The following is a 15468-nucleotide window of genomic DNA, read 5'->3' on the forward strand; positions in this document are numbered from 1 at the left end:
GATAAGACTGTTGTTCAAATACAGTGTTCAGGCCTTGTATTCAAACAAACCAACTCAAAAAAAGATAATTGGAGAAACTTGAACACTGAATTTCTGATGATTTTCAGTAATTACTATTATGAAGGTATACAGATAGCCAACAGGCCTATAGAAAGTTGTTCAACTCTGGTTATTAGAGAAATATAAATTATGACAGTGAGTATCACCTCACATTAGTTAGAATGGCTGTCACCCAAATGTCTACAAACAGTAAACCCTGAAGATGGTATAGAGAAAAATGAGCCCTCCTACACTGTTGATGGGAATATAAATTGGTTTAGCCACTATGGAGAATATGAAGGTTCCTTAAAAAACTAAAAATAGAGCTACGATATGATCCAGCAATCCTAACCCTGGGTACGTATCGAAAAAAAAAAAAAAAACTCTAATTTGAAGAGATACAGTTCATAGAAGCACTGTTTACAATAGCCATGATGTGGAAACAACCCAAGTGGCTATCAGCAGACAGTTGGCTTAAGATGTGGGGGTTGTGTTTGTGTACACAATGGGATATTACTTGGCCAGAGAATATTATACTTAGGGAAGTCAGTCAGACAGAGAAAGCCAAATATTATATGATATCACTTATATGTGGAATCTTAAAAATTACACAAATCAGCCTGTATACAAAATAGAGACATGCTCACAAACAAAGAAAACATTGTTACCAAAGCCTGAGGTGACAAGTTATAATTATGAGATTACTACTACACATAAAATAAGCAACAAAGACAGTGTACAGCACAGGGAATTATATTCAATATGTGGTAATAACCTATAGTGGAAAATAATCTGAAATATATATATAAAACTAAATCATTTTGCTGTAGAACTGAAGCCTACCCAATGTTGTAAATCAACTATACTTGAATTTTTCAACAAAGTACTGTGTTTTAAAATCATAATAGAAGTGAATGTAGGGTGAAATCTTTATGCATCTATGTGGAATAACTTCATTCCACAGAGATGCTCATGCCTGTCAGTGCACGTATACACTGAGGATAAAAGTTATGATTGATTTTAGTTTCATTGGATGTTAAAACTGTTGCCAAAGAAAGACATTATAAAGTCAAAACAAACAACAGACTGAGGAAGTATTTGCAGCACATACAGCTGACAAAGCCTTACTGTCCAGAATGTTTAAAGACTACAGATCAGTTTTTTAAAATAACAAAAGAATGAGGAGGTGTATTATAAAGGCAGAAATTCGATAAATGTGAAAAACGTTCAACTTTACTGGTCCTCAAGAAAGTACAGATTATTGCAGTGGTCATATACCCTCCCTCCATCAAATTAAAAAAGTTTAGCTGACAAGTAGTAGCAAGTACATAAATAAATAAATTACCAGTCACACAGTAGAATAATCATAGAGGATTTAAAACTAGATCTGTCTTTACCAGAATGTTTGGTAAATCTCAAGACTATAATGAAAAAAGCAGATTGTAGAATAGTATACAGAGTGTGATAAAATTATAAAAGTTTATAAGTGCTCAGACATTACAGTATACTGTTTAGGAATACACATGCATGTAGCAAAAGTGTAAAACATCAGTGGATTGGATACATGTGTATTTCAGAATATTGGTTACTCCTAGCATCAGGAAGGGAAGGAAATGGGATCATAAAGGAGAACCTCCAAAAATCTGCCAGAACGGCAGGAAAGTTAATCCTCCTTAAATGTAGTGGTAGAGATTTGTATTTGTTAAATGAATCTCTCTGTATATCATGTTTGAAATTTCATTAAAATAAGTTTAAAAAATGAAATAAGGCCTTTGGTTTTAAATGTCTTATAGGGGACTTTGAAAAGTTGCTAAGCAAAAATGAACTGTGTTCAACAGTAATTTGAATTCCTATTGTTTTTCTACTTTTCATCTGTTTTTAATTGTCTATAGATAATTAAGCCGAGTGTAGATAGTTAAACCTGTTGTATCAAATTCACCTGGAATAGAGGCCAAGATTCCTTACTCACTGATTGGTTAACCTTCATCAAATCACTGAGCCTCTCAGTACCTCAGTTTCCTCGTCTATAAAGTTGATTCAGTAATTTTAACTTCCAAATAGAATTGTTGTGAGGAACAGATGAGAAACTACATTTCAGTGCTAAAAAGGTGCTTAACACATAGTAAGGACTTGTCAAATGTTAGATAAATGGTTTTTTCCATCTAATGGGTTATTTGTGCTCATTTACAAAAGTTTCGTAAATATTTCCATTGCTTTTTTAAAAAATTTTTTTGAAGTTCAGTTTGCTAATGAGTGCTTGTCAGCATTGAGGATGCAGAGTTCAGCTATAGCAAATTTAGAGATAGGGATCTGTTTATAACCTTTTAAAAAATAAAAAGCTTGAGAAGTGCTTCCTGAATTAGTGCTCATGTTAATTCTGAGGAAGGAAATTATAGTGGTTTATATATATATATATACACACACACACATACCATAAAAGCTGTTTTGAGCAAAGAATAAAAAGTGACCTCATTTTTAGCACATGATTCATAATTCTCTAATCTAAAAATGGCTGTGTACACATGGATTATTAATTTCCTTATTCTTGCTATTTTTATGTCCTTGATTTTCTACTTCTGAATAAATTGGAGTGTTTATTTTGGTTTAAAAATAAAACAAACACTCAGACTAGAGCCGTCTGCTCTTATCCCCATCCACCCTGGTTCAGGCGAGTAGGAGGGGACTGCACTCATAAATGCCCATGCTCACTTCTCAGTGTTTCGGTGCCTATGGATTTTATGGCGAATGGAGTAACTATACATAAGAATCAGCTGCTCAGGACACAGCAGTAAATCTATTTCCTTTGTTAAATTTGGCTAGGCTAAAATTTTTCAGTCATCAGTTAGGCATTGAGTCTTTAAAAATCTGTTGTTGTTACTTAAGGCAAACTGGTTATAAATTTGAAGCAAATAGGTAAAATATATAGAACCTTATGTTTAATTTGTATTTTCATTCCTAACAGTATAACATTCAGGCTTATCCAACAACAGTGGTATTCAACCAGTCCAACATTCATGAATATGAAGGACATCACTCTGCTGAACAGATCTTGGAGTTTGTAGAGGTATTTTAATTTACAGCCTGTATAGTTATAAATCCTTCCATGTATGTATATACTTCATATGAGTATTTAGTAATGCAAGGAGATCCAACCAGTTCATCCTAAAGGAGACCAGTCCTGGGTGTTCATTGGAAGGACTGATGCTGAGGCTGAAACTCCAATACTTTGGCCACCTCATGCGAAGAGTTGACTCATTGGAAAAGACTCTGATGCTGGGAGGGATTGGGGGCAGGAGGAGAAGGGGACGACAGAGGATAAGATGGCTGGATGGCATCACTGACCTGATGCACATGAGTTTGGGTGAACTCCAGGAGTTGGTGATAGACAGGGGGGCCTGGTGTGCTGTGATTCATGGGGTCGCAAAGAGTCGGACACTGAACTGAATAATAGGATTTGTTATTTTTATGCCAAAAACATCTTCTGACAAAATTAGTTTTTAAATTTTCTACTCTTTTATTAATAGACTTATTCTCAGAGTTCATAGCTAGTGTGTGTTTTGTTTGTTACCTAGTATGGTGCCTTGTACTCGGTGGACACAATTATTTATTGAATACGTGAAATAAAAATTTTACATAAAGCCTTGTCACCCCTCTCCCCGCCCCTGTTTTCTCTAATCTACCACAGATTATTTCTTTTTGGTCCCATATAGATTAGATAGCAGTGAATCCCATTCTTGGATAGTTCCAAGAAATATGTGGCTAAAAGGACAGTCTCACCTCAGCCACCAGTGGAAGGCTTCTGCACACCTCAACAGCTTATGCCAAGCCTGCTGTGTTATTAGCCCAGAAGTAGTCTACTAGAGCATCCCCCCTTTTTTTTAATCTCTACTAATCTTAATTGACTAAAATAGTTAACAGCGGACTCCTAACAACAAACGAACAATTCTAGCTTATTATCTAAGCAGTTGCCCTCCCAGCCTCTGTCCTGCTCTTCTCTTCCTCCTCCTGAAAAATAGTAGCTTTTTGTGTTGTTTCCCTGGGGAAGCTAACATGATTAGTATTACCCAGTCATGATAGAGTGAAGCTCATTATTAACAAGATGACATTTGGAGCAAGTGATCTGAGGTGGTGCAGTATCTCAAGTGGGAATGTCAGGAAAATAGGATAGTAGGCTTTCCATTAATAATTAAAAGGTCCTTTCCAAACGAGTTATTGGTTCCAAAAAGAACTGTGTGGCCTATGTAGACATCTGGGCAGCTCTTGAAACTCTTGCCTCATCTACCCACAACCTTAATTAATGTTGCCACTTTTCTCTGCCTAAGATGGTTTTAGTGATACATAGAAATAAGAAAATGTTCCTTGATTTAATAAGACTGATGAGCAGAATCCAAACTTAAAAAGTAAATGAAGGATCATTTCTTCCTTTTTAAAAATAATCCACTATAGATTCTCTTTAAATATTCTAATGTATCCTTTGATTATTCAAAAGCAGAAACTTTTCCAAGTGACATATGCCAACAATTTGCCCAAGAATATGTGAACTAGTCTTTTTTATATCTGTTACATTGAACGGTGTATTCTCTTTAGGATCTTATGAATCCTTCAGTGATCTCTTTGACACCTACCACTTTCAACGAACTGGTTAAACAAAGAAAGCACGATGAAGTCTGGATGGTTGATTTCTATTCTCCATGGTGTCATCCATGTCAAGTCTTAATGCCAGAATGGAAAAGAATGGCCCGGGTATAGTAAAATAATTTACTTTAAGTCTTAACAGTTACTAAGAATGTTTATAACAATTACTTTGAAACTGAGATGAATGAACCTACCTCTAGATTGTCACTTAGTAAGAGTTTTGATCATTTTTTTTATATAATTAGATTTCAACTCTTACTTCTGTCTGGAACTGAATAGTATACAATAATGACCCGTTTTTCTGTGTCACTGGGTTTGACCAAATTTCTGCCAACATCAACACAAAGATCCTCTTTGTTTCCTATCAATATTTTTTCTACTTCATTTTTAGAGCTTAGAAATACAGTTTCTTCATAGTATTATAAGATGATAAAGAAAAAAATGGCCTTGATCAGTGAAATAGTTAGATTTTTAAATTTCCTACAGAGCATTATAAATCATGAAAGATTGGAAACAAATTATTTAAATACCAGAATGGAAAATGCAATTTTTATTTTATTTATTTATAAGGTAAAAAATGAATAAACCTGAGTTAACATTCTTTATAGTATTTAAATTCATAATAATTTTCTGCTCTTTTCAGTAAAATTTTCAAATTCGGGCATGACTCAGTATGCTATCTGCAATCCACATTTCCATTTTAAAAAGTAATTTTGAAGTACTGTTGCAAAGAAATTCATTAGTTCTTGGTTTCTGACACATCAAATTTTAGATATACATAATTTTCCCCATGTAATGAATGAAATCAATTATTTAGTCTATAATAATTTTAGTAAGTTTTTGACTACAAAATTAGATTTCCAGTTCATTAATGTAAATGTTCTATTATGTTTTAAGCCCTTAACCATTTGTATTTGGCAAAAATCACTAATAATATAATAACCATCTCACAGTAACTACTTCTTTATTGTAAACATAAAAAATTGTTATGGAGGTAATTTAATTCTAATTACTTTAGTCATATTTTTTTTTCTTTTATAGACGTTAATTGGACTGATCAATGTGGGTAGTATAGACTGCCAACAGTACCATTCTTTTTGTGCCCAAGAAAATGTTCGGAGATACCCTGAGATAAGATTTTTTCCCCCAAAATCAAATAAAGCTTATGAATATCAGTAAGTATTCCCTAAAATTTGAAGGCATTTATATAATCATTTATTTTTATACAGTTAAAATTTTAAAGTTATCCTAACTAAATAAAAGTTAAACCACCCAGTGTTTTGGGAGAGCCCACACCTTATTTAAAATAGTGTGGGAATGAGGAATTTACAAAGCGCAAAGTGAACTGAATGGGCCCACCGATTGTGAGGCTGATAGTCTAGTAAAGAAGAAGATGAGGGGAGGAACATTTATTAAGCCCCTCTTTGGATTCAGGTACTGTACTAGAGACTTTTTGCTCACATTATTTCCACTTGGCTTCACACATACTCTTGAGAAGTAAGAATTATTACCCTTCCTACTATTACAGAGAAGTAAACTGTTTCACAGACCTGGGATAATTTTCCCAAGTCACACAGCTGCGAAGGTTTGAGGTTGGGCTTTGAGCTCAGATGGGTGTCACCCATGCTGTTTCGACAGCACCATATGACATTTCAAGCAGGAAACTCAAATACAAGACAGAATATAATAAATATTATTAAAAAGTAAAAATGAACCATGGATTTCAGAGAAAGGGATCCCAACCATGAGGCTGCATTCACGCTCTCCCTTTTGACATGTGTCTTAAAAAGTGGATAGGAACTTGACGGACTGTAATAACCGAGGTACAGGTTTCAGAACCAAGACTTTGGAGGTTTTGAGTTTTGCCATTACTGTAGGTCTGTGGGAGATGTCCAGCAGACATCTAAACATTTAGGTCTGTTTTGAGCACACGCACACACACAAAAACGTCGAGACTAGAGAAAAATACGTTTGGAGAGCCATGTACACCTTGTAAGCTTAGTATTTGCGGCTAAGGTATATCTGAGAAAAGAGGTGCCAGATAAAGTCAGTCAACTAAACTTTTAAATTGCTACAAAAGGATGGTTTTCTGAACATACCCAACAATAGAAATAACTGTTTACAACTTACATATTTTTCTTCTTTCAGTAGTTACAATGGTTGGAATAGAGATGCTTATTCCCTAAGAATCTGGGGTCTAGGGTGAGTAATTAAATTATGTATAATTGTATAAATTATATTCAATGCTCTTTACCTTCCTCTTATGTCTGTGGCTAAATTTACTCAGTTAGGGTTCTAGCACTTTAAAGTAACACTTACTTAGGAAAGTTCTAGCACTTAGGAAAGACTGTAATTTACCAAGATAAGGTTATGCTTTATTATATTGTCATTCTTTGAAGTCTATTTTTAACTTATAAAGATTTGCAGTAGTCTATTCTAGATGTTTGCTTTGACTTGTATAATAAATAATTTTGATCCCTTGTCACAGATTTTTACCTCAAGCATCTATAGATCTAACACCTCAGACTTTCAATGAAAAGGTTTTACAAGGGAAAAACCATTGGGTGGTTGATTTCTATGCTCCTTGGTGTGGACCTTGCCAGAACTTTGCTCCAGAGTTTGAGCTCTTGGCTAGGGTAAGTCTTATCTATTAAGATAAGTTGTAGTTACACTCATGTTTTAATAATTAGATAAGATTTTGTAAATAATAATTTTTTTCCTTAAAAGTTTCCTTCGAATTTAAAAACTCTGTTCCATTTCTGTGATTTTGATCTTGGCAGTAGATTCTTGTTTCTTCACTAAAGCTTGTAACTACCTACCTATCTTGATTGAAAACATCTATTTAACCAGACTAGCCAGAAACCTCACTTCTTCCCTTGTTCTTTATTTTCTTCCTGCTGCCCTTGAGCCAGTCACCAGATCCTGTGAGTTCAGTCTCCTAAACTTCTCTGAAATCTGTCATCCCTCTGCTAGCCTTTTGGTCATGCCCTCATCATCTAGACTTTGTTATATGCGCCTCTTAGCTAGTCTCATATTGCCAGTCTTCCTTCTTCAGTTCCACCCTAATGATCTTTCTGAAATATTGCCTTCTCTAGCTTTCTGTTAACCACATTTCTTGACATGCATTCTTGATTACAACTCTGTAATCTGACCCTTCTGACCTCTTTAGCTTTTTCCCTCTCCCTGACCGTATACGCCAGGCAGAACAGCGTACTCCAGGTTCTCTAAACAAGTGCTTTTACGGACATGCTGTTCCTTCTCTAAAATGCGTTTTCCTTACTTTGGTCATCTGGATTGTTTTTTGTCCCTAATCTACAAAACCCAGCTCCAGTGGGATTTCTGTATTCTCCCCCCTTCCCAGAACCCCCTTCAGTATGCTTATACATTGTATGTTAACTATATCTGTCTCCTCCATAAACTCTGAGCTTCTTGAAAGCAGTATATGCCTTACCTATCTGTATATCCCCGGTAAATGAAAGTAAACGCAGTTGATTTTGGTGTTTCTATCATAAGTCCTAAATTGTTAGCTTCCCCATCTCTGTACTCAAGGAATTTTGCCTTTGGCTACAAAATGTTCATTAGAATGAGAAAGCCAGCACTAGTTCTACCAGTCTGAAATAAAAGCTGAGCATCCAAAGAGATTTCAAAACTCCTATGGAATCATAAGAGATTGTTTTAGTTATTGACTGGTTTTTGAAATAAAAGGTTATTCATTTTTTTCCCTACTTATCATATCCTTTTTTCCTCTTATGCTTCTTTTTCTCTGATAATCCTAACAAAAAATGTTTTATTCCTTTATCTCTTAAGTACTGAAAAACTTAGTTTAGCTATTTTGTAATGCAGATGTATCTTGAATATAGCAGAAAATTATTTAAATGGTCATTCAGCAAATCCTGAGCACCAAGTAAAAAACACTATGTGAAACATTAGGGCTGAAAAAATGGAAAGATGAACATTGCATGTTTTTTAAATGAAATTTTAATCTAGTGGGAAGGTAAAATGCAAATATATATAAACCAGTAGGATCTTTACTATAGTGAAATTAGAGCAAAACAAGAGTATGGGGAGCAGATCAGAGTCACTCCAGGAGACAAAAGGCTCCACAGAAAAGATAGTATTTGAGATGAGAATTGCAATATGGCTAGGACTGTGGCACTTGGAAGGGTTGACTCAAGGGTACTCTAAACAGAAGACAGAATTTGCAGAGATGCAGGACACGCAGACAGCAGAGCAAGTTCAGGCTTTTCTTCTGTTGGTCCAGGGTCACCAGAGGATAAAGACAAAAGGGGCGTGGCTAGAACTGAGGCTCTTAGGCAAGGAGAAGATGGTTTGGTCAGCTTGCCTGCACTCTTCACACTGTACACTTTTCCTCACTGCTCTCATACTGTTCAGAATGTATTCTATAGGAGCATGGGAGGAGAACTGTTGGATATGTCAGGATCCATTTTATATTGTAGAAGGATCACATTGAACGGCCTGAACCTGGGCTGTCAAGACGAGAGAAAGATCAGAGCACCAAAAACAGTATAGTGTCCTTCTGTACCTGAGAGTACAAGCCAGCTAGATTTCTCTGACCTTCTTTGAGTGTGTGTGTGTGCGCACACGCGTGCTTCTGCATGCAGCCTTGCTGGTGCCCCAGCACAAGTTAGTCTGCCTTTAGTACCCCAGCCTTGGGGGCAAAATTAGAGGTAGCTGGGATATTTTAATTGTCCTGAAGTGAGAGGTGATAACTTGAACCACGATTATGGCAGTGGTCATACAAAGAATGGAACAAATATGAGAGATAAGAATGACTAGGATTTAGTTACTGTTTATTTGTGATAAGTGTAGGAGAAAAAAGGAGTCTAGCGTGGCCCTAGTTTCTGGCCTGAATTAAGTGAATAGTAGGACAGAAAGGATAGTAGGTTAAGGGGGAAAGGAGTCATTTTAGAAATGGTATCTTTAAGGTGCTTTAGGTGAGACAGGCCAGTACATAGTTGACTGCAGTCAAGGGAACGTTGGGGTTCAGCAGCATATAGGCGTATAAAATCTCCCTGGGGGATTGTTCACAGTGAAAAAACTTGCTGATGAGATACGGAACTGTGGTTGGACATTTCGAGGGGCAGGTGTAGGAGGAGTGCCCCTTGCTGGAAATGAAGAACAGTAACCAGAGGAATCGGGTAGCCAAGAGACTAGTGATAAGTGCCAGGAAAGAAGAAGAGAGAAAGGAGTGGTCAGCCATGTCAGACACTCACTAAGAGGACTAACAGTGTTCATTGAGTTTGGTCAAGTAGAAGTCATTGGTGAACTTACAGCAGTTTCAGCAGAGGGAGCAGTGAGAACAGAAGCTCGCTAAAACGTGTTGATAATAAGTAGATGATGGGGAAGTGATCAAGGAATAAATTTAAAAAAGAAGCAGGGTGGCAGAGGAATCAGTGCCATTAAGGAAGGGATTCTTTAATCATATGTATATATGCTAAACAACAACAGTATATGCTCATGAGTGAGTAAGAGCTCTGACGGGGAGGGAGAATGTTGAGATAGTCAGCCTTCCATGGGAGGAAGTTGCCCGCCTCAGCAGATGAGACCAGAGATAGGAGGAACAGAAAGACAAAATCTCAGACGTTTGTGGGTGACAGGAAGAAGGTGAGGTTCTTCAGGGTAAAGTGTCTCAATTTTCTTGATAAGGCAAAGGAGAGTTTATTTGCTATTAGAGGGGCCATGCTAGGTAAATAAGAGTTCAGAGCTAGTAAGAGTTTGGAAGCAGTCTTGTTTAAATTGAAAAGATTAAAACTATCTTGTTTTGGTTTTGGGTTTTTAAAGTAACAAATCCTTGCATTTATAAATATTTAGAATTTTTAGTATCATATTGCTCTGTGGTTGCCAGAGTAGCAGATTCCAAAGAGAATAACAGCAAAGCATATTATTTTTTCAGACGATTAAAGGAAAAGTGAAAGCTGGAAAAGTAGACTGTCAGGCTTATCCTCAAACCTGCCAGAAAGCTGGTATCAGAGCCTATCCGACTGTGAGATTGTATCCTTACGAAAGGGCAAAGGTATGTACATGCCTTCCTCTGTGTCCCTTTTCTTTAGCAGGTAACACTTTTTTTCTAGTTTCTTTCCTTTTGTCGTTTCCCACTGTGTTGCATGCCACTGAAACAGCTGCTTTTCACATACACACAAAGTGATTTTAAAATTTTTTTCTGCCTCACCATTGATATGATGGTCTCCAGTGCCTTAAAATTTCTGTACTCATGAATAGGGAACTACTAGACATACCAAAACACTAATAGTGGTTTTGTGTGGGTGGTAGAATTCAAGGTTTTCTGTGAAGTTTTATGTTTCCTATTTTTATAGAATTAGCATATATTACCTTTATGATTAGTTCTTCCAGGAAAGAAAAAAAAAAGAGAGAATAATGTCCTAACTGAAATAGCCTTAGTACCTGAAAATTTATCTTGAGGAATATGCATTAATGGTTTAGACTATTAAAGTTAGGGTTTTGTGATTCATTCATAATTTCCTTTTTTGGGCCACTGATACTGTGGTTTTTTTAACTTTCTTTTTAAAGACAGTTTAACCCATTAGACCTGGGTCTTTATGGTCATTAATACAAAAGTGTATACCTTTCAGCCAGTATAATTGCTAACCGAAAGGATTCATGACCTGTGCTATCTTCCCAAGTAAAAGACTAAGACATTTTTGACAATAAAGCTGTGATAGACAAGTATTTGTTATGCATACATTTTCTGGTAAAATATTGAGAAAGTATATCAGATTAAGATCTTGTGTAATTTATTTGTGATTATAATACATTTTGAAATAGAGCTAAAGAAACTAGATGATGAATTTCAGAATTCTAGACTTGTCAGATACCTACATTTTTCAATGAATGATTCTGATTTATGAGGAAGGACTCTTAACAACAGTCTGGGGTAAGCAGAACTCAGAGTAAAGGAACTTTATACCAGAGCCTGAATCTTCATTCCTTTGGCTTCCGAGTTCTCAGAACACCTTGAGGATTAGATACATAAATAGGCATCTTATTCAGGTAGAATGATGTTAGGGAAATATCAGTATAATGAGCAATCACAGAATTAACCAGGCCATACAGGGAACTGTTTGAAAACATGATGTCACCATATGTCCAAATGGAAAGGCAGGGGTAGAATCCAGAAGTCCAGCAGACAAGGCCACAGCAGAATAAAGATCGAAGTGAGAAGTACCAACCAGGTGAGCAGCTATTCACAGAAACAGAATGCTAGCATACAGTTTGAAGTTCCACCAGGAAGAAGGAAACTGGTGGCTCCAGATCCAAAATAAACAGACCCGGATGTATTGACCTGACCCTTCGCCCTGCTTTTCAGCCACCTTCCTGCCATAGGCAGAGGAGAACCAGGAAATACATGGCTTTGCATTGTTGTAATTGGTCAAAGTTTTGTCTGCCAACCAGTGACTTTAGAATGTTTTGAGTCCTCTGGGGACATCTTTTCTTATACAGTTTAGATGTTTTGAGGCATTTGCAGTTAGCAATGCATTTTAACCAATTAATTAATTTACATGTTTCCATAACAGTATTGTTAGTGTTTATTTCTGGTAAGTTATTGGTTGATTGCTTTTGCCAGCAGCATTTCCTTGAAGAAGTTTAAGTTTTAAACATGTAATCAAGTTTCTTAGGTGGAAATGTCATGTTTTGATTAGAGACTTAAAAGGTTATAAGAAGAGTATTTTCAATTTTAGAGAAATACTTGGGGAGAGCAAATAGATTCCAGAGATGCAAAAGAGATTGCTACCTTAATATATGAAAAATTGGAAAAGCTCCAAAATCATGAAAAAAGAGATAAGGTAAGGACTAAATCTAGAACTGACTTTGACAAGCATTATTTAAATGTGTTCTTACTGTACAGTATATGTATCAAACAGTAAAATGAAGCTTCAAAAAACAGTAAGGTGGTTAGAAACTTGTTCTTCGGAAACTATGACAGTCAGAATGTAGCTTCTGAAATGCTTAGAAATTTGGACAAGTAAAACCGTTTAACAGAAAAACAGTAACTGTGGTCATAAATTTTGTTCAAATGTGAAAGCATTGATTTGAACCTTAAAACACCTTTTGGAGAGCAAGTTTTCTTTTGTTCTTGGTATAGTCAGGATATATTAGAATCCATATTCATCTTGACCTGCCCCACCCCCTTGAATTACTTATCTATCAAGAAGCGGTACAACCTCTTTCTTGCCCTTTTAAAGAGGGCTATTCATGTTTTCTTTTTTTAAATCAGTATCATTGTAAGACATACTCAGAAACAGACCAGCAAGTTTACAAATGCTAGATTGCTTTCTGAATAGAATTTAATACATTCACATATAAGGTTTCTTGGATTCTTTCCCCTATAAGGTGAAAGGACAAAAGAATAACACAGCTGCTAAAAGGCTAGAGAATCTGCCTTTATAGAGCCATATCAGAATGATAGACCGTCACATATGAAGCTTTACAGCCTACTTCAAGAATTCTGTTTTATCCAAATCTAAAAGATAGAAATGAAAGCATTTTTTTCCATTTTCGTGAACAAAAATTTTTTCTGATGTTTTGGCTATGTTAGTTTTCTCACAGTGTTTTATCTTTAGAATTCTGACTTTTAGCTCAAGTTAGACATTTGAAATCAAACATTATTAGTCAAAAGTAGAATAACTGAAATTAAGTTAAAGAGCATGCCAAAGGATGACTTTGAAAGTGTGGTAAGTTATAATAATTGTATTACATGCCATGGGCAAGTGAGAATTGTGAGATATCCTTTTCCCACTGTTAGACAAGGTATACTTCCACGTGATCTATAAAATAAGAATATTAAGTAATTATTTTTGAAAAAGTAAAAGGTCAGTTATTTTTACCTTTTAACATTAGATGTTTGAGAAAGGAATTCAACCACTTTTACATTATTATTGTAGGATGAACTTTAATGATGTTGAAAATGAAGAAAAAATTGAAAAGAAATCGACAGATGACAGAAGATACCTTTTCAGAAAGTTACTTATATTCATGATGGGAATAAATGAACCTTATCTTGGACTTGTAATTGCACTGCCTGAGTTCTGTACAACATTAATATAAATGAAAGGTCTGCAGACTTTTCTATAAACGGCCAGATCATAAATATTTTAGGCTCTGTAGACCATGTATGGTTTTTTGTTACATATTCTCTGGTTTGGTTTTGTTTACAACCCCTTAAAAAAATATAAAAATCATTCTTGACTCAGGGCTGTGTATAAATAGGCCACAAGCCACATTCAGCCTGTGGGCCGCAGATTGCTGACTCCCAGAAAGGTGTTAGGCTGGCTGGCCTAAGTGCTAAAAGTGTATTTTATCACTTACCGTTTTGGAGCTGGCCTGTAAAGAGAACTTGGTTTCCAGTCACCTCTTCTAAAAAGTATCTGAGATTGATGCCCTGACCATGTATCATTTCATTTAAAAAAACATTCAAAATGTGGGAAAAACATCTTTCTAAAGGTTGAAGAATTGGTTGTAATTTTTTACATGTGAGAAAAAGTTTTTCTAACAGTGAGTAAACAAATCCTATTGACTTATACAGTATTCATAAATACCTGAGGGGGGGAATATATATATATATATATAGTAATTAACTGGGCATTGTAAACTATCTCAAGTATTTCTGTGTTTTAAAGATAAGTGTTCCGTTTATTTTTTGAGCTGCTTTCACAATAGTTTTTCCCTGTGATGGTAACTGGTTTTTTGAAGCATCTTTCTAATAATTCATTTTTAGCTCCGGGGCTTTGATGTGCATCCTTCATTTACATTTGCCTTTTTTCCTTCATAGTTGTGGTTTTTCACTCTTCCAAACTTTATTAGTCAAGAAGGAAAAATTTTGTTTGTTTCACTATAACTCATAATGATACTGTGGTTATTTCAATTACTTACTGTTGGAGGCTGCCATTTTCAGATAAATATTGGCATAATAACTGAAGTTATTTCTATAAGAAAATCAAGTATAAACATCTAAGAATGGGATCTTTTCATTTCTTAGTAGTTCATACTCAAAGAATCCAATTACTTTTTCATTACACATTAACAAAACATTGTAACATGTAATTGTTTAGTTATATTGCAGAGTATATGGAATGGTAAAAATCCCAGTTAACCAAGAGGTCAACAAATTATTTTAAAAACTTAAAATTTCCTCATAAACCTATTTGAATTATGCTTTATTATATTGGGAGAGTTTTTGGTGTTTTTTTTTAATATCACTTTACCCCATTCCCCAAAATGTCCTCATAAAGGTTTAATTTACAACTGCAACTTATCCAAAAAGTGATCAGGTTTTTTTCATTGTCAAGTCTAACCTTATTCTTCATATATTCTCCCATATTATTTCTCATGTATCTTTTAACTCCTTTTGAATTCCACTTTATACATGTAAGCACATACAGGACATCACCACTTCTAACCTTAATTTTAACTCAGCTTCTTTTTTTCTAACTTACAATTAGTAATGGCAAGTGCATTTCATTTATTAAATTTACAAACACTAGAAGATCTCCAAAACTTGACTTGTTTCTACAAGAATTCCAAAATGGAATGCCTAAAGAAGTTTTGTTAATATTTACTGAACTTGTACAAGTACCATGCTGGACACTGAGGAGTGTGCAAAAGTAAACTAAACACAAGACTTAGCCCTGTCTCCTTACTGTCTGTCCATTCACAGTTCTGACAGAATCCATGAACAAGCTTATAGGTACCTATACTATTATCTATTTAAGAATTCCAGACTTACTTGTTGAGAAACATCTTAAAGGCAGTAACAGC

The 15468-nt window shown here is 35.3% G+C and overlaps 1 protein-coding gene across 3 annotated transcripts in view; it reads left to right on the top strand.

The window, feature by feature from the left end:
• DNAJC10 (DnaJ heat shock protein family (Hsp40) member C10) overlaps positions 1-13817 on the top strand; it is a 48218-nt gene extending 34401 nt beyond the window's left edge. For all 3 annotated transcript variants that reach the window (XM_040227756.1, XM_040227755.1, XM_040227757.1), the window contains 8 exons: positions 3002-3103; positions 4627-4782; positions 5716-5849; positions 6823-6876; positions 7163-7310; positions 10589-10708; positions 12393-12497; positions 13596-13817. In XM_040227756.1, the coding sequence (XP_040083690.1) occupies positions 3002-3103; positions 4627-4782; positions 5716-5849; positions 6823-6876; positions 7163-7310; positions 10589-10708; positions 12393-12497; positions 13596-13607 (831 nt within the window). In that variant the 3' untranslated portion in view covers positions 13608-13817. The remainder of the gene's footprint in view (positions 1-3001; positions 3104-4626; positions 4783-5715; positions 5850-6822; positions 6877-7162; positions 7311-10588; positions 10709-12392; positions 12498-13595) is intronic.
• Positions 13818-15468: the final 1651 nt, after the last annotated feature.

This window comes from Oryx dammah, unplaced genomic scaffold (genome assembly GCF_014754425.2).
Source record: "Oryx dammah isolate SB20612 unplaced genomic scaffold, SCBI_Odam_1.1 HiC_scaffold_27, whole genome shotgun sequence".
Taxonomy (NCBI): domain Eukaryota; kingdom Metazoa; phylum Chordata; class Mammalia; order Artiodactyla; family Bovidae; genus Oryx; species Oryx dammah.